At 42.1% G+C, this 27,526-nt stretch overlaps 1 protein-coding gene across 2 annotated transcripts in view; it reads left to right on the top strand.

Moving 5' to 3' along the window:
* The first annotated feature begins 7,024 nt into the window (after window positions 1-7,024).
* dok7 (docking protein 7) overlaps window positions 7,025-27,526 on the top strand; it is a 25,145-nt gene continuing 4,643 nt past the window's right edge. Inside the window, exons 1-9 of one of the 2 annotated variants that reach the window (XM_034587568.1) lie at window positions 7,025-7,227; window positions 7,336-7,381; window positions 8,675-8,757; window positions 9,771-9,921; window positions 12,031-12,231; window positions 19,170-19,289; window positions 21,464-21,574; window positions 22,090-23,000; window positions 27,308-27,373. In XM_034587568.1, coding sequence (XP_034443459.1) covers window positions 7,174-7,227; window positions 7,336-7,381; window positions 8,675-8,757; window positions 9,771-9,921; window positions 12,031-12,231; window positions 19,170-19,289; window positions 21,464-21,574; window positions 22,090-23,000; window positions 27,308-27,373 — 1,743 coding nt within the window. In that variant the 5' untranslated portion in view covers window positions 7,025-7,173. Of the gene's footprint in view, window positions 7,228-7,335; window positions 7,382-8,674; window positions 8,758-9,770; window positions 9,922-12,030; window positions 12,232-19,169; window positions 19,290-21,460; window positions 21,575-22,089; window positions 23,001-27,307; window positions 27,374-27,526 lie in introns of both variants that reach the window. The other variant, XM_034587559.1, reaches the window with a different exon arrangement.

Raw genomic sequence — 27,526 nt, 5'->3', positions numbered from 1 at the left:
CTTGTTGTTTCATCTGATTTATTCTGTTCTCGACACCTTTTCTTCATTTGTTATCACACTCTGCATGAAGCGTCTGACACATTCACACTGAGCCTAGTCAGTGTTAATGTGTTAAAGGTTGAAGGATGCAGAACTCTTATGCATCATCATCTGATGGTTAATGTAAAAAACTAAATTCCACCATCTTAATAACCGGTGGGGAAATGTAAACAAACACATTTACTCGAGCACTGTTCCAGCCTGTCATGTGTTACTGTTACATTTGAGTCACAGATTCGACAAAATATAATTTGCCAGTGATCTATGAAAGAAACTAAAGGTCATTTAACCACACTTCTCACTGCTTTTCACCCCTTTCACAAATTCAACCAAACTAAAATGGTAGATGGAAACACTATTTCTCCTTGTCCGTTTCAACATAAAGATTCAGAATCACTATTAGTGCTATACATATTGTATGGTTCATATTTTACATTTTCACACATGTTAATATTCTGCCAGGACATGTCATCTCTTGATACAAGGTTTAGAAAATGTGATTACAACTTAGTTATGTTAGAAGTTTTCTTCCAGAGTTGAGGATTTCACATCAGAACATAAAACATGAATATAATAAATAGATCAAGTCCTGTATAGTGACTACTTTTGCTTTGTTTTGTTACATCGACTTAATCAAATGATTTGACTAGTTCGTCCACCACTTGGAAAGAACTATTATTAACTAATGTTATTAGACCCAGTTTTCTGATACTTTAATCAACCAACCGCTACCAAGTTGAAATGCTTTTCAGTTTCAGTCAGGACAGTGTGATGAAATCTTCAGTTTACTTCTGTTTCTGACCTTTGCCCACTTCACTCCATCTCCTATTTATCTCACTTGATATTCCTCTCTTCTCTCTGTTGCCTCTTCTCTCTCTCTGTGTGTGTGTGTGTGTGTGTGTGTGTGTGTGTGTGTGTGTGTGTGTGTGTGTGTGTGTGTGTGTGTGTGTGTGTGTGTGTGTGTGTGTGTGTGTGTGTGTGTGTGTGTGTGTGTGTGTGTGTGTGTGTGTGTGTGTTTAGGACAGGGCTTTTGTTTCAGGGTACAAAGGCTTTTTGGGGTAGAGGCCTATTAGTTATGCATGGGTTCCCCTCTCAACGCCTTATTAGGCAGGCTTTGTCATGGTGGGTTCTTTGGTAGCCCAAAAACAAAACTAGGTTCTGTTTCTTCTTCACACACACACACACACACTCGTTTCCACTTAACACATACATACCCGTTTGTGTGTTTTTTGTGTCACATGATGATCTTATTCTGTCACGGTTTTCATTAGAATAATTCTCCAGTGTTTATTGTGTTTGTTTCCCCCGGGACTGACATGTGACAACAGCAGCAAGCGATTGTCCTTAACCCATTTTATGAATGTAAAACACACAGACACACACATAGAAGAGAGAGATAAAATATCTTTTGTTGCTCCACTTTTTCTCCTCTCAGTTTCACACACCAACACAAAACTCCTTTAGTTTGTCTTTGAGCATTTTGTTTTACATTTGTCATAAGACTGTCAGGGACAATGTCAGTGAATTAAATAGGACAAGGATCTCTATCTTTGAGGACAATGGACACTAAAGTTGTCTCCTTTATTTGTGTCATAAATATATTGCAAATGTATCAGATGACCATCAGTAATGAGCTCTATTCATTTGGTCCAAGATCATTTGGTAACATCTTAAATATAAAGAAAGAGATGAGTTTTCCTCAAAGTGAACCTATAAGTGTTTCTGTTTCCATGCACCACGATGCAGTGAGTTGACTGATGGCTGCTGTAATTTCATGGGAAAACCTCACTAACAGAAGCTTTTATACACACATACAGCATTGGCTCTGAGTTTCAGTTCACCAGCTCCTGTTGGTTTCCACCAGCCAACAAAATAATTGCCTCCGAGTGCAACAGCACAAAGTTTCTCATCTCACATGGCTCCATCTGCTGGTGCGGAGAGCAAGAAAAGGAATGGCTGAAAGAGGTATAGAGGAAGAGAGGAAAAAGGGAGGGGGGGGGGATATTTTCTCTCTTTTAGCAGAGCTACAACAAACTGGACTGTTCAATATCCAGAAATGAAAACTTACCAAAAGTATTCTTACTGATTGGACTAATAATTTGTTCATTCAATTTCCTTAAGTGCATTTAAGAGAAACTCCACCTATGTCCCATGTGTTTACAGGTCTTGTGGCTCTAGATGGAGTTTAGTTTGTAGTCGGATAACCTGCCTCAAGTGATGTCACATGAAAACTGACCACATGAAGAAAATCTGGGGTTTAGAGAGAAGTGAGTTTATCAGAACTCTGTGTCCCGCGTCCAATCACTGCTCCACTGAGAAGTTACACCTGACTATCTCACTCAGAGGTGTCAGTGGTTGCATTGCATTGTGGGTAATGCAGGCGGCAGGTTTTGTCAAAGGTGTTGAGGAAAACATTTTTTGTATTAAACATCAATTGCGGTCCCTTTTTAGAAAAAAAAAAACCATTACATTATCGAGTCTTTCAAGATGTTTTTAATAATGATTATTTTTTTACTTTTTTCTATTCCTTTCATTTTCATTAGTAGTAGCAGCACAACAAACTGTCTGAAACTCGTGGTGTGGTTAATGGTAAATGCTCTGTATTTATGTAGCACTTTTAGTCTTGCTGACAGTGCAGTATAGTTTTGCCATTCACCCATTCATACAGTGCATCTATGTGCAACACTGTCTCTGTCACACATCACTCACACACTGCCGGCTCAACCATCAGGGACAATTTAGGGGTCAGCGTCTTGCCCAAGGACACTTTGGCACGTGGGATGGGGGAGACAGGGATCGAACTTCCGATCTTCTGGTTAGTGGACGACCTGCTCTTCCTCCTGAGCCACAGCCGCCCCTTTTAAAAAGTTTCCTTTCTGAATATCCGAGATGAACGCTGTTTTTTAATGACTTATAAATCTTTATTCCTGATCCACAGTTTAGTGGCAGTTTAACAGCAGGATGTGGAGTATAAGGGAAGAAGAGAGGCAACATGTTTCCTATTATAAGTCAGTGTAACCATCAAAAAGATTTTGAAGGTCCATGCCGGATATTGCTGAAGTAAAGCTGATAGGACTGTCATTAGCTTTGAGAAAGCTCGATCTGATGGTGAGAATAAATTATGTTATGATACAAAGAGTTTCAATGAGAAAGTAACAGACGTAGCAACAGGTTTGAAGTTGCACAGTAATTTAAATATATGTTACAATCCAGCAATCACAGACTAAGCTATGTCTCTCCTCTTTACCAGTAGATGGCAGCATTCTGTATCAAGTCTGTTTTCACCACACACACACAGACACACACGCACACACACACACACACACACACACACACACACACACACACACACACACACACACACACACTGAATACCATTGAAACCCCCTTTTCCCATGATGTCATATCCCAGTGCCATGGGAATATCTGTCACATCCACTTAGTGTCCTGCTGCCTCCTCATTTCTCTCTCTCTCTCTTTCTCTCTTTCTCTCTCTCTGTATATATGGGGGTGTGTGTTATTACTGGGTATTGCCCATGTTGTAGGGACCTAAATCTATTTACACAGCCACAATATATGGGACGAAAAGCAGGTCTTCATAATGTTAAACATCACATTTTAAAATTTAAGATTAAGGTTCGGGTAACGTTAGGTTAAGTTTAGGTTTAGGCCCCAATAAGCCTCCAGTAAATGAATGTCAATATAATGTCCTCTGAAGTCATGGATACACGATTGTGTGTGGGTGTGTGCGCGTTTGTGTTGTTGGAGCAGTTGGCTTTAGGCAGCTCTTGGCTGTCAGAGTGTGATATTTGACTGAATACGATGATGTGAATTTTCTTCTCTGTTTGTCACACATACACCAAAACATTGCAGGAGATGAAGATATGTTCTAGTTTTAGTTTCACGCTCTGTTTCTCACTGCAGCACAGAAATGCAGAAGATTTTGCTTTTGTTGTTGTGTTTACTGTGAGTGCTCCTTGCATGAGAATTTGTTTGCAGTGCTGGTGGGTGAGTGTCTCCTCCGCTCGTCTCTGTTTAAAGCAGCGTCTTCTTCCTCAGGTAAAGACAGAGGCAGATGGAGAGGGAGGGAAAGAGGAGGAGGAGATTTGAAAATGCAGAGCAGAAGAACAACATCTTCCAATCCCATCCCTCCCTCTCTTTCTCCCCCTGCTCCTCCTCCTCCTCCTCCTCCACCACGGCCTCCTCTTCGCTCACGTCGCAAATCCAAGTCACCATCATCCCGCTCCAGCCACGCCACTCCAAAACGAGCTTTGGATTTGGATAAAATTGGCGCCAACTCTAATTCGGAAGACACCAGGCAAAACCGCAGAGGGTCCCGAGACCAGCGGGGCCCTCAGGGCTCAGAGCTGGACAGGAAGTGGGAGGGCGTGGCCCTGGAGCTGCGTCACCGTGGCGGCAGGATGAGGTCAGCAGTGTACCAGACGTCAGACTCGCCCTCCATGGTCAATGCCAAGAGACAGTTGGAGCAGAGTGAGGGCAGAGGGCAGATGGACCGCAGTAAATTGAAGGCGACGTTTGTTTGAGGAGGAGGAAACGTGTGTGGCGTGCTGATGTGCTCTCAGTGACCACGCTGGCAGTCTCTGCAGCAGCTGAAACTCTGTCTGGTTCAAAGTTGAGGCAAAGTGTCAACAACGGTGCAGCTGCTCCCACACTTCCTACTGAGGGCTGCTGCTGGCAGGCCGACATCCATCAAATGCTTCGTGTCAGATCAACAGCAGCTCACTGACAAGTTCTGTGCAGTGGAAGTACCTTGACACAAGTACTGTCTTACTTCACTGCTCTGTACCACTACTACATTCCACAGGACATCCTTTTCTATACACTACACAACGTGTATCTGACAGATGATCCATTTCAATAATTCATTATTTTAGATGAATTTGCACAGCAAAGTTAAAAATGTCTTTGACCAACTGCAAAATTTAAATTATTTTTACATTTGAATGCATCAATAAAAAATTGCAATGCAATAATATATATTAATAAAACAGTATTGACACTATTGAGGGATATTTTGCAGATGACACCGTTCACTCAAATACATTTATTTATTGATGGACTTTAACTTGCAACACAGTAATTTTCAAATTGTGTCAGTGCTACTTTTAATGATAATAACAAACTTTATTTATGTAGCATCTTTCAAAACACAGATACAAGGATAAGTTGAAGTTAAAATCGAAAAACTTAAACGCAAACAATATGAGAGAGTTAAAGCAGCTCTTTGAAGATCACACAGCATTAGAGCACAAATACAAAATCAGAAAATGTTACAGATGAGAAAAGAGTAAAAACCAGACAAAATAAAACACTGAAATGATTAAAATACTTTGACTTAAGTGCAGGATCTAAGTACTAAGTTTAGATGACATCATCCAAATGTGTCCACACACAGTATTAACATGACGAGTTAACTGGTCTTTGTGTGTGAACTCTGTGGACCTGATGGAAAACTGGAGCAGTATTAAAGGAAGTTAAAGTTTTGTTTTAACAGATGCTGTTTCATATGTCTACCATCTGAATTATAATTAAATGTGAATGTCTTTTTACAGTTCTGAATAACTATTTTTGAGAAAAGGTGTTTGTTGTTTATTCTCCCGGCACTGAATCGTCTACTTAATGAAAAACTCACCTGTAATCCGAGAAACAGAGTGAACGTCTAAAAGCGCTGGAGGTGCCACCTCATTGCCCAAAACATTATTTGTGAGTCAAGAGAAACAGCAGGAGGATTTCCTGCATATTACACTGGACCTTGTTGCTGAGAGACCTCAGTGAATCACTGCCCAGTAGAAACTGCAGCACAAATCCATGTTCATGCAATAAAGTATTTTCTTGAATAATTGTGTTTTATAATCATTATTGTTGTTGTCCTTTGATTGGCAGAATTAAAGAAAATTCTATTTAGTTGGTATAGCACCAAATCACAACATGATATCAAGATACTTTCGAGATCTTACAACATGAAACCACTTTTCCATTGGTCAATCATTTGGCTTTTGTCTGCAATGGGAATGGATACAGTCAGCTTTCGGTCCAGGATCAGATGACTCTGCAGTAGACACAGGATTTTATTGGCTGTGACTCCGATTGGCAGGGATATAAATCGACACTGGGGTGAATGCTCTAATTTGGCAAGACAGCAGGTGAGAAAGCATCAGTTTTTGGTGCATTTGGGACATCATGACGCAGCAGGGGGAAAAAACAGAAAAACAAACGCCTCTACTGGTAATGGGGAAGGAGTCAATCACCATGGTTACTCAAGTTTGAAAAACCTGCATATAACCACTAACTTTGAGGTAAAACAGGTAGGAACAGTTTTCCACAACGAGAACTTGGTGACTGTGGAGAGAAAAACTCTTAACTGGTAGATATCTCTGACAGAAGCAGACATAATGTGGGAGGCATCTGCCTCGACCTGTTGGGGTGAGTGGAGAAATGGGGGAGAGAGAGAGAGAGAGAGAGAGAGAGAGAGAGAGAGAGAGAGAGAGAGAGAGAGAGAGAGAGAGAGAGAGAGAAAGGAGAGAGACCAGGAACAGTTGTGTCATAAAACCTGTCAGACTGGTTGTTATAATAAAAATAGTATGAGTGATATCAGATGGAATTATGTTATCAATGATGGCAGCATCAGTTATAGTAATAATAATAATAATAATAATATCATTAGTAATAATAATTTGTTGTTAATGCAGTCTTCATGTACAGACTGTGTTTCCGCACACAGAGCCGATGCTCCAGTGATTAGTATTAAATCTTTATGAATCCCAGGCTAACACCCGGCTCACAGCTCCGCAGCTCAGGTGCGCCAGTTATGTGCGTTTAATCGAATTAGCTCGGCTGTAAACAACATGAGCTCCTGACGCGGGATGACAACTGTACTAAGTTGGCAGGGCCCCGCGGGGGGGGGGGGGGGGGGGGGGGGGGGGGGGCGCTCTCTGCCCGCCCCGGTGCGCTCACTGTCGGGGAGTGAGAGAGCGGTGTGCCGGTGCCGGAGGGGCCGGAGCTGTGGGGGGCTATTTTGAAATGTGCACCCCCCACCCTCACTCTCTGCCTCTCTCTCTCCATTACACACACACACACACACACACACACACCTGCTCGGAACCATGACAGAAGATGACGGATACAGTTGTCGCGGAGGGACAAGTCAAGTTTAGAGATGGAAAAAAGGTGAATTCCAGCACTTTGTCTCTTGTTTGAAACTTGAAAACATCTTCTACTTCACAGTCTGTCCGGCGGAACATTGTGATTTATTGTTTCCACTGAACTTCTCCACAGTGGAAGACTCGCTGGGTCGTGCTTCGGAAGCCCTCTCCGGTCGCAGGTATACGTGCCAAACCTCTCCTACTTTTTTTTATGATCCGTTCTTATCGTACATGTCATTTATACTCATCTTCTCAGCGGTGCAAACATGGATTCATTCATTTGTGTCGGTCAGCGTTAATGTCTACGTACAAAGTGTCAATTGAGCTCTTGGCTGTGCGCCACGCGAGCGCGTAATAGCGCCATCACACTTTACGCAATACCTCAGCTGAGCGGATCGATTGAATGGAAATAAAGCTGAGTTCAGAATCACCTTTAAAGGCTGCAGACAAAACGTGCGTGTTGTCTGTTGTCCCCTTTCAAATTAAGAGTCTGGGTGTTAAATCCTCATGGGGTTTTCAGTGCCACCCTGGTTGAAGGTTAATTATTTGAAAGCCCTCCAACTAAGAATCATAAACTGTGACACTGTCAGAGTTTAATAAAGTTTCCTTCAATAAACAAGCTTTGCAGAGTAAGAGAACTGCCGGGTCTCTAAATCTGAAATGAATTTCACTTGAGATGCTGTGATGTGAGGAATGAGTCTCAGAATACATGAACATATGGCTCATGCTGTTGGCTACTGCTGCTGTGTGTGTCCTTGGAGAAACTGTGATGTAGTGTGATGGAATAATGTAAAGTATTCTAGTGTGTGTGTGTGTGTGTGTGTGTGCCCAGGTATTACTCATCTTGTGGAGACCCAAATCTATTTAGACAGTCACATTAGAGGGACTTGTCAAGTCCGCATAATGTAAATCATTTAATTTGAAGACATATTTTAAAGTTAAATTTAGGTTTAGATTTAGGTTAAGGTAAGGGTTAGGTTAGGGGCGAGGTTTAGATTAAGGTTGAGGTTAGGTTTAAGTTAAGGTTATGTTTAGGTTTAGGTTTAGGTGTAGGTTAAGTTTAGGGTTAGGGTTTAGTTAAGGTTTTGTTTTGAGGCTAGGGGTTAGGGGTTAGGGTTGAAGTAGTATGGTTAAGATATGGAAGTTTCCAGGAAATCAATTTAAGTCAACTTAATATCCTCTGAAGTCATGGAGCCATGGAGCGGGCTTAGGGGTGTGTGTGTGTGTGTGTGTGTGTGTGTGTGTGTGTGTGTGTGTATTTGCGGCTTGACTTTCATCATCAGCTGTGCCAGTGGATCATTGTTATAGGGTTTGTTATTATGACAGCTGTGCCATAAACGCTGGCAATCACACAGGAAGGATTACCAACAAAAAGTGACACTTGTTATTCCACATTCTCCTATTAATCACAAAATGGACTTCTAAGCCTGGCAGTTTTTACAGCTCATTGCTCGTGTGTTTGTCTGTCTCAGACTGTCTGTCGCTGCTCGTGTATAAGGAGAAGAAGAAGCGGAAGGCCAGTGGCCACAAGGAGAGGCTCAATGTAACGCTGGAGGTATGTTCAGCTGCAGCGCACCAAAGGCTCACTGCCTCTGATCGCTTGCTCGGGTTTTTTTTCTTCAGCTCTGTAGCGGTGCTGTGTCTCATGCTACACCTCAGGCGTTCTACTAATGTCCCTGCCACATGGAGAGGGACATAAGGTGGGTGGTATCAGGCTAATTGCCAAGCAGCAACATTTGTCAGCTGCAGTGTGAAGTAACTCTTCTAACCAGACTTTGATATGTGAGACTATGAACAGTTCTAAACGAACAAAGAAGAAAAGGGGTCATGGTCATAACAGTGGTAGATCTACGATTTTTCCAAATCAGGGGCCACAATTTACACAGAGGGGCCAATTATATGTCCAACACCCACGCACTATTCCTGATTCAGTAAGGTGCACATTAAAGTCGTTCCTTGTGCACTGTGAGCTCTATAGGTTTGATTCAAAACCACTCATCATTGAATATATTCAGAAAATTGTTCCTTGGTCAAACACATTGTGTTTTTAAAAAAATGCTCAGAAAACGAGAATTCTTAACAAATTGTCATATTTATTGTTTGTATTGTAAGTAAGTGACGAGAGCAGGGGCACTTCAGGGGCCAGTCAGATTTCAGCTGGGGCCAGTAGCCCCCTGGCCCCGCCCCTTGATCTGCCCCTGAGTCACAAGTTCAAAATATTTAACGGGGATGGAATAAAGAAACATATTTAAGGGCTGCTCAAACATCCATAAGAGCGTTTATGATCCTACAGCCCTGAACTGCGTCAGACCAAAGAGCCCAAAGGAACCAGAGAGACACAAGAGCTGCTGAAACATTCATGAGTCCAACTTTCTTCCCACAGAGCTCACTCTCTGATATCTGAGAAAACCATGTGTTGTGTTCTTTCAGTTTGTGTTTGTCGCTTCCGGCGGCTGGAAAAGTATCCACACGCCTGACATCAGAATTTAATGTGGGTCAAATCCACCCAACCTCAATTTAGAATGACAAGATGTTTTTGGTAAAAAAAATCAAAATCTGCTCCTTCAGGGGATCTGCGGTGTAGAGCCGGGGCCCGGCTATGACGGCGTGACCTACACTCTCACCATCCTCTGCCTGGCGAAAGCGATTGTCCTGGGCTTCAACAGCAAAGACGCCCTGCTGGCCTGGGACGCCCATGTCCGCTACAGCCTGGGAGAAGGTCAGTGCTATGATACTGTGTGGATGTTGCAAAGCTGAGTAGCCGTTCCAATGATGTTATGTGCAAAGGATTTATGTGCTGGTTCACTAGAATGGTACTTATTAAAGTGCATACCTACACCAAGGCCCAACTTTCCCCTTTGGGAAATCTCATTTAAATTCATCCCGCCCTGCACCAAGATAAATATCAGTCCCCTTAACATGTCTGATTCATTTCATTAAGATCCATGAATTATGTTTGGAGAAATCTACGAAAATGTTGAAAACTGTGCCATGTGTTCTTCCCTGACCTATGATGTATCCCTCCACCAAGTTCCGTTGTGTAGTTCTTGTGTAACCCTGCTAAATATCAGACCAACGAACAAATGTCACTGAAAATGTAACCTCTTTGAAGGAGGGACAATTTAATTCTAATTTAATTTCAGATTAGTGTGTGTGTTTGCAGCATGTGTCAGCAGGAATCCCAGAGAACTGCATAACAGCAGCAGCAGGACCAGTAACCTGCTCAGTGAGAGCCCTTTCATTGACGGAATGATTTAATCAAATTTAATATTTAAAATATGAATCTAATCAAGGGCAAATCTAATGCGATCAAATATTTCTTGTGTTTTAGGCACCACCATGACACCAGTCCCCTTCCCTCAGGGTGGTCTGTAATATGAGACCTGTAATTTCTGACAGGGCCAATTAGCTTTGTTTAAAGTGGTTGTGAATGAGAAGAGGATGTAGATTAGATTACACTTGTATTATTTCACACTTCATTGGTTCTAAATCTAAATCCAAGTGCAGAGCAGAGCATGAGTCTGGAGAATCGACAATTCTCAGCTCGCGCTGCAGATTTAATGGACTCAGTGTTATTAATCAACAGATAAGCATCTCTTCCCCTGTGATATGATGCTCTTGTTATAGTATATTATTAATTTATCAGCTATAAACTGTAATTACAACATGATAATGTCAGTTCTTCGTTGATTAAACATCCTTTACAACAGCAAAGCCTTTAAGTGATCAGGTAAATATTCCAAATGCATTGTACTGTGATTGGCTTGTTGATCGTCCTCTGACGCTTGTGAAGCTGATGGAGGAGCCAGTGAAGGTCGCTGCTGGCGATCAGAGAAATGACACAGATTCAATCTGTCTCTGGTTTCTCTGCTCCTCGTCTTCCTATCTGCTCAATCTGCTGTCTCCACATCACAACCTTTATGTCAGTGGCAAGAGGTGATCCGAGGGAAACAGGAGGACATACGAGGTCATACGAAACAACAACAGACACTGACTCACATTAATATGTTTGAACTTAGATGGAGTTGCCCTGATACAAGTTGTGAGGTTTAACTGACACTTGTCTAAGTGAAGTTTGGTGTTTTCCAAGACTCTGATGCAAGAGTTTAAAGAATTAATGAAAATAATGTCCCATAATAATAAGGACCTTGTTTATTGTGGTATTTGTTATCTGACAGTAATGTCAGTGCTTATATTTCCAAACAACGTTCTGAACAGCTGATTCTTCCTCCTCCTCCAAAAATCACCTTTATTTTCAAGGCTCCATCCTTTCTCTTAATTGTATGACCCACAAACGTTCCGCTTCTCCGTCTCTTTGAATATCACACAAGGTTTTTTGGATATGTCAGAGAGAGCTTAAATTTAATCCACAGCACACTGGATATATTACATTGCAATTTGAAACCCATAGGATCATACTTCCAAGTTTCAGCTGAACTATTAAAAACATTGACGTAACTTGTTTTTAGAAAATAAGGATCCCTCCCTCCCTCCCTCCCTCCCTTCCTCCATCCCTCCATCCAAAATAAGAATGATGATTATTGTTAACTTGACCCCACCTAATTTGTTGTAAACTACAACATGACATTTGTTGTGTGATTGATGTGCTTCATGATCAATGATATTTGAGTTTTCTTCAAGACACACACACACACACACACACACACACACACACACACACACACACACACACACACACACACACACACTCACACACCCACCCAGATACATACATATAAACTTATTCCCATCTTTCTCTCTCTCTCTCTCTCTCTCTCTCTCTCTCTCTCTCTCTCTCTCTCTCTCTCTCTCTCTCTCTCTCTTTCAGTCCACAGATTCAGTGTCAACGTCGAACCGGGTACCAAACTGGAAAGTGGCCCCGCCTCCCTCCACCTGTGCAACAACCTATTGGTCCTCACTAGAGGTCTCCCTCCTACCGTCATTGGCCACTGGACGTTGTCGGCGTTGCGTCGCTATGGTGCCGTGGCTAATGGCTTCGTGTTTGAGGGGGGGACTCGCTGTGGATACTGTGAGTAACCGATGGATTCATTTTTATTTTCTTACTGTGTGACGTTAAATAAACAGTCTGAAGACATAAAGGCAACAATTTACCAAAGGCAGCTGAACAATGACAATATGTGCAGTACCTGGCATTCCTGACTGTTTTGTTGTTGTTGTTATATTTGTCTTGTTTTGTGGATTATTGTCTGAAGTGTCGTAGTTTGACGTAAGTTATTCAGATTCAAGGAGCTTCTTTGAACTAGCTCTCAGTATTTGCCAAAGGCAACAGACTAAGCAGTGTTGGTCAAATCTCTTTAACAAACACAATTTGTCTCTATGCGTTCATTCATTCATTCATTATACTGTTGTACTCATCTTGAAAGGAGAAACACACAGATCAGTGAATTTTGAAAGAGGAACACAAAAATGTTGGTCTCAGTATTTGTAAAAACATTTTCTTACTCTATGAAGAAGCAGATGCTTGTTTCCCGTATGAATGGAAGGTTACAAATATCATCATACATCTTCTCTAGGTTATAGGAAACTAAGTAACTCAAGTAGAAGCTGCAGCTTGAAGGACACAACAAAAGGGACAAGTAATCCATCAGAATACAACCAACCATCAGAGACTGAGGTTCAGTGGAAAACTAACTGAGGATGAAGTGCTCAGAACTCACTGGTCCAGAAACTTGACCCATACGATACACAGTCACTGCAGTAAAGTCGTCTGAAGGCCACTTTTCAACACTGGTGGAAGAAGCATTGAGATTCTTTACTTGAGTAAAAGTTATAGAGAAACACTAAATATATAGTCAAACACAAGAGCATTAGAAAAATCAAAGGTCAAAATGAGTCAAGAATAAGTTCACTGCAGTGAGATAAGTAATAACAGAACTACTTTAAAGCTGACACTGAAAAGAAGTATGTGTTATTGGAGATATTGACAATACAGATATTAAGTATAAGGTGATTGAAAGACACAAGTAACAGAGGCAGAGTATTGAAGCCAAATATAAATACAGATTTAAAGATAAATAACTGAAGCTGTACAAAGTTGTGCAGTAGAGTTTAAAATTATAGTACAGCAGATGTACAAGAATACAAGACTAGAGATATAAAAAATATAAAATCAAATAGAGATAAACATAGGCAGTAATGGTGACAGTCTGGCAGCATGGTTAACGTGGTTAATCACTCTCATTTCACCATATCCGAGAAGAGTTGTACAGTGGAATGGGAGATGAAAGACCTCCTCAGTCTGTCTGTTGAGCAGGACTGAGACAGCAGTCTGCCACTGAATCTAGTCCTCTGCCCGGTCAGTGTGCTGTGCAGGGGGTGGTGTGCATTGTCCATAATGTCCAGCAGCTTGTTTAGGGTCAGCAAAATGTATTTTAAGTAATAAAGTAAAAGTACCGGTTTGGTCCTTGTGACTGGTTTATTAATATATACAATGTGTACTGTTGTAGCTGCGGGAGGTTTAAACTACACTGTGATATTCAGGGACAGCAGATAAATCTTAGGGGACATGAGATGATTAATGGCAGATCATTTGTGATTTATTGCAGGTGTTTGTACAGTAACTTTATCCATGTTAGATACGACTTTCTATGTATGAACCCTGTACGTCTGCCCACCAAATAATACTGTGTGTTAATGCGTGTGTGTGTGTGTGTGTGTGTGTGTGTGTGTGTGTGTGTGTGTGTGTGTGTGTGTGTGTGTGTGTGTGTGTGTGTGTGTGTGTGTGTGTGTGTGCCAGGGTTTAGGTATCTTCTGAATGTCCAGCTGATGCGGACATGAATGTAAAGAATGAGACACAGTTTATGTTTTGGTGTGTGTGTGCATGTTTGTGTGTCAGACACAAGGACAACAAAGATAGTGTTGAATGGGACAATTTTAGGGGGAATTTAATAACTATCCTGCCCACAGCAGCTGTAGCTATGGTTTTAAGGGACATGGGGAATATGCTGTGTCAGTTCTCCTAGTACATAATATATTTCATACTATATTACATCCTCACTAAAAGTTTTTTTTAGAGATGTACCAGTGTTCAGAGAAAGTTTGTGAGTTCCTGTGTGTGTGTGTGTGTGTGTGTGTGTGTGTGTGTGTGTGTGTGTGTGTGTGTGTGCAAACAGACACATGGCTCCTACAGGAATAACCATGAGGTCCAGAGGCTCTGGTTTCACTGTTCTGGTGAGCCGCATCTATAAATACCAGCCTCCCCCTGTAGTGGCCACTCAGCCAATCATAAAGTAACTGTTGGCTACACGGCCAATTGCAGTCTTCTCACTCACCTCATCTGCAAATTACCCAGCAGCCACAGGGGCGGTACGGCGAGGCCCTCTTGGCATGGCTGCATGAAACGGAGAGTGACAGAAAGAGAGTTGCGAGACTCACATCGGCAAGTGACATTCCTTGCATGAGTGCAAGGTAGAGCAGAGTGTTCGTTTACATTTTTACATGTTTATTTGTATTTGTTGAACACGTATGAGACATGACACCACCAAGCTGTCATTTTATGGAGAGTTCCACCCACTGCATACTTTCTGTTGAGCATCAACAAACAAAGTTGTCTGCTCAGGGTTCAGTTCAATTTTCTATCAGACATTACTTGAACACACACCAACTCATTTTCCCGTTGGTACTGATTTGTTTTTTTCCGTTAACCACAGGGCCAACCCTTGTCATCTCAATCATCAGCCCCTAGTGCTGCTGTCGGCTGCTCCAGAGGCCAACAACAACAATAGTGAAACCCATTCAAGCGTAGCCTCTTTTAGTTTGGCTTCTCGTCCTGTCAGGTTTTTTTTATAATGGGCTTTTGCAGCTAACGTTTTTATATGTGCAAGCAGGAAAAGCACTAGGGTCAATAATAGCTTTAGTAATGGCTACTTTCCATTCAGGTCTGCAATTTTTACTGTCTTTTATTATGCATACTGGCTCATCGTCAGGTCAACAGAGTCATTATGAATGTGAACAGATCCACGAGTGCTTCTCCTCATACGAGTTAAAATATCAATTTTGAAAAGAGATGCTGCTGAATTAATGCGATGATTAGAGGTCATTATGGCCTTTCTGGTCAGCCAAATGCTAATGGACATTAACCCTGAAACTCATAATCCTGATAATTCTTTGGGCCTGCAACCAGTGATGTTATCATTATTGATTTTTTAAAAGTCAGAATATAAAATATCACATATGTTGCACAAATATTTAGTTCCAGATGAAAAAGGGATGACATTGTTGCTGATTCATTTTCATTTTCTGTTGATTGATTTATCGGTCAGCTCAAATCATTTTTTCTTTTGATGAGTCATGTCACTCAGATGAATATGACTGTAAAACTGTGACTGTCTTCATGCAGCTGCTTGTTGGTTTCTTGAAGGTGACCAGGGCCACATCAATCATTAGAATACAGAGGAACCCACACACTGATGTGTTTATAGTGAACAAACCCCAGCAAAGGAAATGTGTCTGTTTCCCAGAGCACAAGGAGCTCTCTAATAGCACTCATGTGTTAACAAGCTTGAGAAGTACAAACTGGAGGAGCATGTGTGTAGCAGAGTGTCAGACCATGAACAGAGCAAGATGTGCAAATGCACGGTGCAGAATAATTATAATAGTAGAGCTTTGAACTTTGTAAAACACCCGCTCAGCTCCCTAATTTCCCTCAAGGACTTTTTGTTTGACTAAATCGGAGAGCAGACCTCTTGGTCATGTAACGCTGCCGTAGAAAAACCTCTCACCCTTCACTGACACACTGCTCCCTGCTGCAGCTGCACTGTGAGAGTCAGCTGCACGATACAGTTTCTGGCTGCAGGTTTTGATGAGAACATGTACGACATCGTATAGTCAGAGATATCAGTGATATCAGTGCTCCAGCTGTCATTCGATGTGTTAATGATGCCACCAGCTTCTGCTATCGATGCTTGGAGCAGAGCCTGTGTCTAAGCTGGACGGATATTTTCTGGCTTCATCAGGTCCACACGTGTTGGACACACACACACACACACACACACACACACACACACACACACACACACACACACACACACACACTCACACACACTCACTGCAGACAGTAATAAATGATCCTCTACAGAGTTTAGATGGCTGTCAGTGCCATGTGATCTAGATAAAAGCAATTTTAAGCTGACACGCCATGTCAGCAATCTTTAAGTGACCCACTATGAGCATGGATGCACACACTCACACACCTCATATCATGGCACCCAGCTATGTCTGACAGTGTTTCTCTGGGGTGCTTTTTACTATGCTGATACGTGTCATGTTGTGCAACATTTTATCCAGATTCTCTGTCAGTACAAAGTAAAATGCAAACTCAGCAACTTTCAAATGCCATTAAGGTGTGAATATTTCACAGAAGGTTAAAATGTCTCTGACCTTTAACACAGAATAGACATGCACCCAACTTTGATTCATTACCTCCATATATGTCATTGATTATAAGTGCAGAATGTTGTTAAGTAGTTTATTCAGATGTTACCTGTTCACTCTTATTAAGGACTGGTGGACACCATAGGATTGGATTTTAGACTCAATTCACCTCTTCCAACATCGCAGGGGCATTGGCGATTAAAGGCCAGTCGGGGCCGATAATCTGCCCCAAAATACCTGAAGTGGGAGGGGTTCACAAAATAATCTCAATGCTTCAGATTGTGTCGGAGCTTCCCCCAACTCGTCTCTGACAGAATACTGAGCAAACACTCAATAGCCAATGAGAATGTTGTGTACTTGTATAATTGCAGACTAAAAACAACAACACATCTCCAACTCATCTCCAACCCATCTCCAACACCCGCTGCAAAAGCTTATCCCGCCCTTCTCAGACATGAATTAATCCATTTTCTTTTTTGATTTTTTGCTGGAAAACAGAACTACTAGCTTACGGCGTCGATCCTCCGCCATGTTTGTTTTTCTTCTAAAGTCACGTTTGATCACAAGAACTTCTGTTCGATCTCAAGTCTCTGGAATCACTACTTTGAAATCGTTTCAGACAATCTTTCACTTTGTCTGTGGTTTCCCATGTTTTAAAAAATCGTTGAAAATCCTCCACTGTGGGCCAGGCTTAAGCAATGTAAAGGATGGAAGTTGAAGGTAAAAATTAAGATGAATATTGGTCGCGAGTAGTCAGAAAGTTGGAATGCAAGTTGTAATCTGACAGAAAAGCTTTTGTTTTTATCGTCAGTACAACGCGCCACTTCTTCAATGGTTAAGAAAATAAGATCTGTCTGCAGTCCACCATATTTGTGAGAAATAAATGAGGCCAATCAAGGCCCCATTGGTCTTCATTCCAAATAAAAAAGCAGTATGACAGAGGCTTCTGAGAGATTTTTATAATGCCAGAACAAGCCTCGTTTTCTTTAAAAGGTCACACTGACAGTGCCCCATAAAAGCTAAGAAAAAGCTTCACAAGACCTCTGAGGATGTTTGTTCACACTAGATAAAAGGTAAAGGGTGGAAAGAGCTCCACTCCTGATCTCACTTCTTTTTCTGAGAAAAGTGCAGATTTTATTACAGCGTTATACGTAAAAAAAACAGCTTTGATCATTCATGCTCAAAGACATTTCTGGTAGACTTTAAAGCTGTTTTAAACACAGATTAAATGACTGTGTGATGTGAAACAGTGATAGTGCTGGTGGTGATGAACCCACAGTAAATTATCACACAACTCTGCAGTTCTCCTTAGTTCAACTTTTTAGCTTCAGCTGGTTTCTTGGTTTTCTGGCCCATGATTTAACTTGGTTTTAGTTCACTATCACTGCTCCCATTGCATCATCAGCTACCCAGCTACTCTCTGTTTGAAGATAACAGTGGAAAGCCTTTTGCCTCAGGAGTTGGTGGAGACCAAAAACAAAACTAAAAGGACGTGTACTGATAAGCAAATTTCCATTACATTGAAGCTCAGTGATGATTCAAGCCAGACCTCTCTACAATTATTCAGCTTAAACAACTAATAAATGCTGTGAAAGCAAAAAGCCCTGAATACGCACTTAGTTCAAGGAAGTAATTAAAATGTTAAATGGAAGTGATGTGATATCCACTGATGGGGCGGTGCAGAAGGCAGAGGCAGAACGTAGGGTCTTCGTTCTGCTGCAGAGATAACATGTTTTTGTTTGCAGCACATCGACACCGCCGTCGGCTCTTATCACCACAAACTCTCTTGATAGCTTTGTTGATGTGTTCTACGTGTGTGGCTCAGTTTTTTCACCTGGAGATTGTTTGTTCTCTTTTTCTTTTCATTTTTGTGTCCGTCGTGTTAGAAGCGCCATCCACTCCTCTGGACTTATACTAGGAAGCCAGGTGGAGGTGTTTTCGTCCACACATACACCTCCTCCGGGAAACTATGGAGGAGCTCTGGGGTTCAGTGCTTAAATAAAACTTTAAACTTGTTACTTAAATTTCCCAGTGAACGGCGTTTCTTCTCCTCAGCTGTTTTGCTCTTTTATTATCAGCTAACTCAGTTCCACAAAACCAAAGCCCTGACTAAGGCCTTACAACGTGGCTGTCTTTTCAATGTCTCCATTATGTGACATTTTGGATGTTTCATTCATTTTTTTTGTTGCTGTTCTTGTGTTTTCACAGCACCTACCTCTGCGTGGGCTTAATAGGCGAGAGGGTGGTGAATTGATAGATGTCTTATGTAACCTTTAGAAGAAAAGGTTGCTGCTGACTCAAAGAACATCCTCCCCTTTCCAGCAGCCTTCAGAGCCTTCAGAGCCTCGATGAATATTGTTTGACCTTACGCAAACATTTTCTTTGACTCCATATTTCACCATTTACTACAGATTTTTCTTACCTCTGCCATCAGACACACTGATTACTTAATTTTACGATTAGTTGTTGTTTAACTGATTTTAACTGAGCTTAACTTAATATTTTTTCACATTACTTTATTTATCTCTGTGTTCATCTTTACAGTGTTTCTCTCTCTCCCTGTCCGTCTTCCAGGGGCGGGTGTTTTCTTCTTGTCCTGTTCAGAAGGAGAGCAGATCAGTTTCCTGTTTGACTGCATCGTCAGGGGTGTCACCCCCAGCAGGGCCCCGCACGGCCTCCGACCTTCTCTGCCAGGTGAACACACACACACACACACACACACACACACACACACACACACACACACACACACACACACACACACACACACACACACACATGCCTGCAGGCATACACACAAATTGTTAACAGAATCTGTTGACCTTGCCAAAAATACATATACACAGAAGTTGTGGACTGAAATGATCAGTCCCATTGGTGTGTGAGTTGGGGACTTCCATGATAAAGGTTTACTACCTGTTTAGTGTGCATGTTTAGCATTCGTATTAGGCGCCACGCTAACGGAAACAGCACATGCTTAAAGCCCCAAGAGTCACCGTGTGGATCAAGGGGTCGAGCCTTTGTGTGTGACCCTTGCGCTATTGTAACATACTGCTAATTTCACAGGCATTTCTGAGACCACAAATATGGAGACAGATGGTTTGGTGACAGTTGGAAAGAGGAAAGTTGCGCAGGGCACATACCAAGGATCTGACAACTCTATGATGCCTTCCAATAGACACAGACACAAGCACACTGGGAATGTGCGTAAACTGTATACACTGTATACAAAATCTGTTCAAATAGGAGTCAGTGGTCTAATTAGTGTCAGTTAAGGGGTCCTTTAAGTTCAAAAGTTTGAGAACCACTGGACTAACAAATAACGCATCCAGGTTGAAAATGAAAACTTCAGCTCCTCTGCCACATTTCTTCTACTGTCAGCCGTCCTGCGTCACTCGGCTCTGGGGCCCACTGCCCCCGCCGACATTCGCTGCTGTGAAGCAGCTATAATTAGTGGACTAGCAACGTTAGCAAATGTTAGCTGACACCTCACATAGCATAGTGAAGAAACTCGGCATCTGCATGCTAGCATTAGCTGCTGCGATCCAGAGGCAGAAATCCAAGAGGGTAGATTGTTGACACCTATACACACAAACACCCTGACCTACTGCGATGTGCTCACATAGCAAATGCACACCATGGAAGCTATGCCTCCCCCCTCACACTCAGCCGCCTCTAAACTATATAGCACAGCTTTAAGTGTGTAATTGGCTGGATTTTACACTAAATTGATTTTCCAACAGACAGTTGAGAGCTTGCAACCTCCTTTGGGAGATGTTTAATTTACAAGCTGGTGTAACAGTTGATGACACATTCACACACGAGGCAGACGACTTAAAGAAGCTCCTATAACTTCTGATGTTTACATTTGTACTTACACACTACAAACTGTTTCCAGGCCTGGTGCCGTGACATGGGTTTTAGGTATAGACATTATACTACATTTTCATTCTTTTCTTTTTTTAGGGGGGGGGTCTTGAGATTTCAAGAATATATTTTTCAAGAATACAGTTATAATTTAAGGGTATATGTCATATTAATCTGTGTTATATTCAAAGAGGTTTCATAGTTTCTTAAGAAACAATGTGATTGGTTCATGATTTGGATCCAGGAGTGGAACTGGATTCTCCTTGCTGCTGATTCCTTATAAAAAAAAATTCTTGATCTCTTAATTTGAGGAATTTTTCATTAAATTCGAACTTTTGCCTTTAAAAATATGACTTTTTTCTCATTAAATTACAACTTTGTTCTCGTAATATTACAATTTCTCCAAATCTCTTAATCTTAAGGATTTTCTCTCTTCAATTTGGCTCTATTAATCTGTTGTAAATCATCACCATAACTTCAGTGGATATTTTATTTATTAAGTGCTTAATATTGTTATGCTACATATTTTATTATATTTAGTTAATAGTTTAGTTGGTTTGCTAGTGTGGTTAATGGAAGTTCTGCAGTTCTTCAATTAACTATATACTTTTTATCCATTCTTTGATGATTATTATAGTAAAGGTTTTTGTGTTCAATAGGGAAACACTTGCCATTATAATCATCCTCAGCATAGACAGAATGTATTAAGCCCATGCCCAGGGTAAAATGTGAAATGAAAGTCAGTCACTTAACACTGGAGCTTTAGTATTAAGCGTACTTCATGTAAAATGGTAAGAGGTAAATGTTTTTTTAATGTAGCACCGTGAAAAGTAGAGAATAGAGTTTAATAATGACAAAGATAACGATTCCGAAGGATTTAGGTAAAACAATTTTGCGGTGAACTTGTGTTGTAATGTCCCTGAGACTTTGATGCTCTTATAACAGCGTTGTGCTCTTTGTGTGTCTGTGCGTGTGCTGTGTGTCGCATGTGTGCTCAGCAGACCTGAGTGCAGACCCAGGTTCAGCAGAGGAACGTATCAGCCAGGAGACATCAAACCTGGAGAAAAGACTCAGCATGTTGTCTCAGTGCAGCCTGGCCAGCAGCAGCACAGGTACGTTACTCTCTGAGCTTCACCTCACACTATATGTGACTGACCAACATGTTACACTGTATGAACTCTCTCATATATCTGGGCCACATCTCTGGGCCCTCAGATGTTGATGCACTTTGCTATAAATCATTAATTTAGTATTCTGTTCACACAAAGCCTTAATCACTGGTTTGTGTGATCATTATGTGAGTATATAAGACAGACGTGTGAAGTCAGAGGCCAGTTGACTACCTCTGGAGCCCAGAGAGTTTGGAAAATACATAACTTTATGTCTTCACTGCATCTAAACACCTGAAGATGACCTGAACTGTAGAAAAGGAAAACAATCAATTAAAAAGTAATTTGACAGTGTCATAAATCTTTAACTAAATTAATAACATGATTTATATAATAATAATAGTATATTATTGAATTTTTACAGCTGTTTAGCATTCTGGTTAGTTTTATTCAATGTGTGTGTCTCATAAAATAATCCTCACCTCCCTAGTATCCAATAAGTTTCTTGCACTCTTCAGCCTCAACATACAGCTGCAGCACATCTGTTGCCGGGGACGACCACAGCAGCATCTCCAGCTCCTCCTCCAGCCAATCAGACACGAGCTACGGGAGCAGAATTTCATTTTGGGCGGAGCCGTTAGCGAGACTGCACCTGTCCAGCGAGACCGTGTCTAGCTCCTCCACCCTGAAAGCTCTGGCCAGTGCAGATGATCGGCTTTACGCTGCTGTGATGGGAGGCTCTGGTCCTCGTCCCTCCTCCGCCCAGCTCCATCCTCGTGGTCTCCATGACAGCGGGCGGCAGAGCTCATTGGACAGTGGCATTGGGATAGCGACGGGCAGTCAGTCGTCTTACTCAGGGAGCTGCTCCTCGTGTACGGGGAGTCTGGACGCGGCCAGTCAAGGAGGAGGGGAGGAGATTGACTCTGTGGCTAGCCAACCTGCTCCTTCTTCACCTCCTTCTGCTCCTCCCCCCTCTTCTCCACCTCCACCTCCTTCTTCACCTTTTCAGTCCACACTCACCCCCGACCACAGCGCTGCTAACTGCCCCTGCTCCTCCTGCTCTTTCCCCTCCAGGTCTAGCTCACGTGCATCTAGTAGGCACGGTGAGGAGTACCAGATCCCCGGCCTGCTCAGACAGCGGTACGACATCCCCAGGAGTCTCCTCCACACCCTGCACCTGAGGGAAACCCCAGCCCAGGGAGCCCCACCTGAGCTGGGCAGGGACAGCAGGAGCAGTGGAGATAGAGGGGGAAGTCAGGGGCTGAGTGGCAGCACCATCTCAGGACCGAGCTCGAGGCCTCAGAGTCAGGCCGCGCTGCAGCACTCACACTCCTGGGGCAGTGAGAGGGCGCCCTCTGTGGACAGTGCGGGGAGGTCCACACACAGACCCCTTTTCGCACTCGGAGGCCTGCTTTGTGAGGAAACACAGGTAATGCCATGTCACACTATTTCAGTTCATCAATAAATCAAGCAAACAGTCGACCGACCATAATAATAACATAATAATAATAAGTTGTGTTTATACAGCACATAGGGTAGGAACTACAAGTTCACAAGTTCAGACCACAAGCTTAGTAAAACCTCATTTATAAAATATGGGTTTAAGGGGATCAGTATGGTGGTAAGCAGTGTCACCTCACTGCAAGAAAGTTCCTGGTTCGAATCCGAGGAGTTGGCATGTTCTCCCTGTGTCTGCCCGCGGTGTCCTCCCACAGTCCAAAGACATGCAGATTGGGGTTAGGAGACTCTAATTTGTCCTACCTAATCTGAGGATGAGGACCATTGGTTGCATCCGTGCATGTGTGGTGTCAAAGGAGCAACGATGTGCTTGGGTGGGAGTCCAGATCAGGCCTTAAATGTTATTAAGAGTATCTTAAAATCAGCTCTTAAATTTACAGTGAGCCAGTGAAGTGATTCTAAAATCTGGGTAATGTGCCCGCTCTTTGTTGTTAAGCAGCAGCTAAGTAGAGCAGCACATCAGAGAGAGCATCACCACATATATAGTTTCTTCTGAGTCCTCTATTAATCTGATACGCCTGTTTTTACACAGCCCCAATTAATAGGACCAGAGAAAACAAGCGTTTATATTTCTAGCATCTAATCGCCCCGAGGAGATTTGGTTAATTACATTGTGATTAAGTAAAAAACACATTTTCCTCTGTATTTATGATTTATGAAATAGATCATGTAATTGAAGCTCGGCGCTGAAGAGAAATCCTCTGACTTCACATTTCCATGCTAAAATTTGCATCAATGAAACAAAGTGCTTGCAAATCATCACACTAATCACTTCTTGCTACTCTTGGGTGGTTTTCCACTGATGCTAATCTCTCTTTAATGTGTCTGCTTGCATTTATTAAGCCCACTGTGGTATATTATTTATTATTGTGCTAAGAAAGAGAAACTCGTGTAAATGTCCCTTGTGCTAATTCTCCAGGATGAACTCCTCAGTAGATTTGGGGATTGGATCTTGTGGAAGAGGAAACAGACAGAGTCACTTGTTCTAACAGAGTTAGAACAAGTGATGTCGCTGAATTTACAGAGTTGTCTCCTGCTGTCAAAGACATTTTACTGCATTAGAGTCAATGGGCCTCAGTGAGACTCAGCTGCATGTTCTATAATCTGTGAGTAAGACCTCTGTCTTTTACATTTTTACAATAAATTCTTTTTCAGTTTTTTTGTTAGTTAGTTAGCGGGATTATGCAAAAACGACTTAACTGAGAAATTCTGTAGCAGGGCGGGGCGTGACAAAATAATCTTATTTTAATCCTCTTTGTCCCTTTAGGGAAAAAAACAGACCATCTCCCTCCATTGGCCTCTCTAAATGTCAGACCCATCTCTTTCAGCTTGGCCATCACAGATTGCCGCCATTGTTGTTTCGGGCCGACCATGTGTTTTTCAGGTTGCTCACTGATTACCTGTGATGTGTCGAACATGTTGTGGACATTACACGTTCCAAGTCAGATCTTAGCTTTGGGCATTAGCAGACTTCCTGCTGGTGGCTTTTATCCAAGGTGGTCATGCTGTCAGTTGGTTTAAACCTCACAGGGGTCAATGTGACACACAAGCCTCCCCAACCATGACAAGGTACCCACACATACGGGAAGATGACCCAAGGAGGAACCCATCAAACTTTAGTGCGGATCCAGGAATTATTTTCTTTAACTTTACGATGTGGGGTGTTTTCAACATTCCCATTGATATTTCAGCCACATAGGGGATTGCTACTTATAAGTGTGTGAACTTTGGTGCAGATCCAAATAAAAATCAGGATCTAGTGAATTTAAATGTGGTTTCATAAGGAGACTGTTGGGCCTTGGTGGAGGTATGCATTCTAGTTCGTAAAATGTTCTTAGAGAGACCTTCATCAGGGAACATGTTTGACTAAAGGGAATCTCAAAGTCTATAGCGACATCAAATAGAAGAGTCTCTCATGCATCACATCGGAAATATAGCTCAATATTGTAGTCCCTATGTTCCACATACAAAGGAAACTTCACGGAAAATAATGATGTATAGTTAAACAGAGGATTAATCAAAACTGAAAGCAGTTGAGAATTAAAAAAAATTATAAAAACTATCCATACATACATACTGTACAAAATTGGGACAAAATATAAGATATACCTTCTAACACAACAGCAAGTGTTATTTTAGTGTTTTCAATGTGTTTTTTGTTGATAACTTTACAAATGTAGCTCTACTTTAATGTTAGTTTCTGAGGCCATAGCTTTTTTCTCTGTCAGTCAGTCCCTGTGAGGATCTACTTTTTGATAGACTTTTCTTCTATTCGGTCTATGAAGTCGCTTTAACTTAACTGGCCTCGCTGAGTTATATAATTTTGCTGTGTTTGCTACTGATGCACCAGCAGCTCAAAAAGCACTTATCTGGCCTCTTCACATACACACTGCTACTTGCTATTGAGTCTAAAGACTCACTTGGGTCCTGCCTTTGTAATTGTGAGCAGTCGTTGCCTTAAAGGCTCGTGCTGCAGTTAAAAAAAGTGTAAAATGCTGAGCAGGCTCCACAGGAGCGGAAAAACAAGCAAATACAACAATTTCTCTGTACAAATCAATGTTCTGTGATTCAAACTGAGGGTCATCAGCAACACAAATCATGACAAATGATCCCTGCTACTTAAAGGGATAGTTCACCTAAAGATGAAAATTCACTTGATCTATTTACCACTATGCTGATGGAGGGGTGGGTGAAGTTTTCGAGTCCACAAAACACCTCTGGAGTCGGCTGCAAACTTTGTAGCAGCCGAATCCGATACAATTGAAGTAATTGATGACCGAGACTCCAGACATAATAAAACAACACAAGGCAACCCTCTTTTTACAGTGTTTCTCCAACACATTTTCAGAGTCTCAAATTTGCCACTGTTCGCCCAGTGCATCAGTTTGTTTTCCAGGTTTGAAAACTGGTGCATGTTGAAGTAAAAAGTATGACATTTTAAAAGTTGAGTTTTGACTGGGGAAACTTCATTTCGAAACTTTGCAGACGTACACCTGCTCTACTCTTATTTTAAATATTTGCACACTTATATGCAAGCTTGCATATCGCAAGACTTTTGGCTTGTGTCTGAAAAGAAGAAGAAAAGAGAAAAAGAGTCCAAAGTCTACTTCAAAGCCCAGACAACTGTGCGTTCTGTACACGTCCGTCATTGGTGGGTTAGGGTTAGGGTTAATAACCGGGTATACAACATGTGATTGGACTGTCCTCCAGCAGAGAGCAAATAATAGGCCAGGAGCGAATGTCCCGGCCTCCAGGGTCCCGACTTAAGTTCCCTCTCACATTGAGGGAGAGCCACTTTGCCCCAGAACCACTCATACAGGAGAACAATAGTTGTGATAAACAAAAAGAGGTGTGGTTTTCAATTTAAAAACCTGTCTGGAGTCGTTGTTTTCCCTCAGATACTTTGGTCTGAAACCTCAGAAGATCTCAGAGGAGATTTCACAGCATTGTGTTTAATTAATTTTCTGATGGGTTGTGCAAAGTGTTTTCCCCCCATGTAGCAAGCAAGAAATCATCAGAGCAGGAGAAGAAGCAACGTGTCTTGTGATTTCTGACAGCTTGTGTGGGAGTGTGTGTCTGCCTGTGTGTGTGTGTGTTTGTGTGTAAGTTGGCGAGCTAGAAAGAGCAAAAGGGGAGCGAGAAAGTTAATGAATAGTGATGAAACCGACAGAAACCCTCAGAAAGCAGAGTCCTGTTGTACGAAACACAAATTAGTTTCTTTATTCATCAGTCCTCGGTGTCAGCAGTTCAATAGAACTGCACACCCTGCACGTTGGGTAATGAGACGACGCCTGGTTCCTCGAGTCGCACTGAAACAGACTGTATGACAGATAATATTCCTGAAGCGGCAGCCGGCCGCGTTATTAACCGCTGTATGCTGGAGACAGTGGCAAATTGGGACACACTGTCGGAGAGATTTTTCACGTTTGAGGCAGCCAGCCCTTTGTCTCCAGTCTGCCACCTCTTCAGATGTCATCCCGGCCTCTCGGCTGTACATCACCCTCTCCTCTTCACCTCATGCCCTTGCCATCCCTTCCTTCCTGCCCCTCATCAATCCCTCTATAATCAGCCTCTCTGCCCACAGCGGCACAGACTTCCTCCCCCTCTCCCTTTAACATTTCTCACCAGTACAGAAACCTGCTCTTTTCCTGTTGACTGCTGCAGTGGAAAACAATCAGTCCTTCCTTGACGATAACCTCTCTTGTCTCCCAACTACAGTGCAGCGGAGACAACTACATTACACCGGAGCAGTGGCGCTCAGTGAGGAATAGATGCTTGACCCAGGTGAGATTTTATCTGCCTGTCTTGGCTCGAGCCATAAAAAAGAACATTAGTCGTCCTCTTACAAATGAAAAGTTGACCTCATAAAAAACACACAAAAAAAGAAAGGAATAAGCTGTACAAGTTTCAAACAAATTATAGAGAGGATACAAGATA

This window comes from Hippoglossus hippoglossus, chromosome 1 (assembly GCF_009819705.1).
Source record: "Hippoglossus hippoglossus isolate fHipHip1 chromosome 1, fHipHip1.pri, whole genome shotgun sequence".
In the NCBI taxonomy this organism is placed as follows: Eukaryota; Metazoa; Chordata; class Actinopteri; order Pleuronectiformes; family Pleuronectidae; genus Hippoglossus; species Hippoglossus hippoglossus.
Note: the sequence above shows the minus strand (reverse complement) of the source record. Positions and strands in the feature narration are given on the sequence as shown.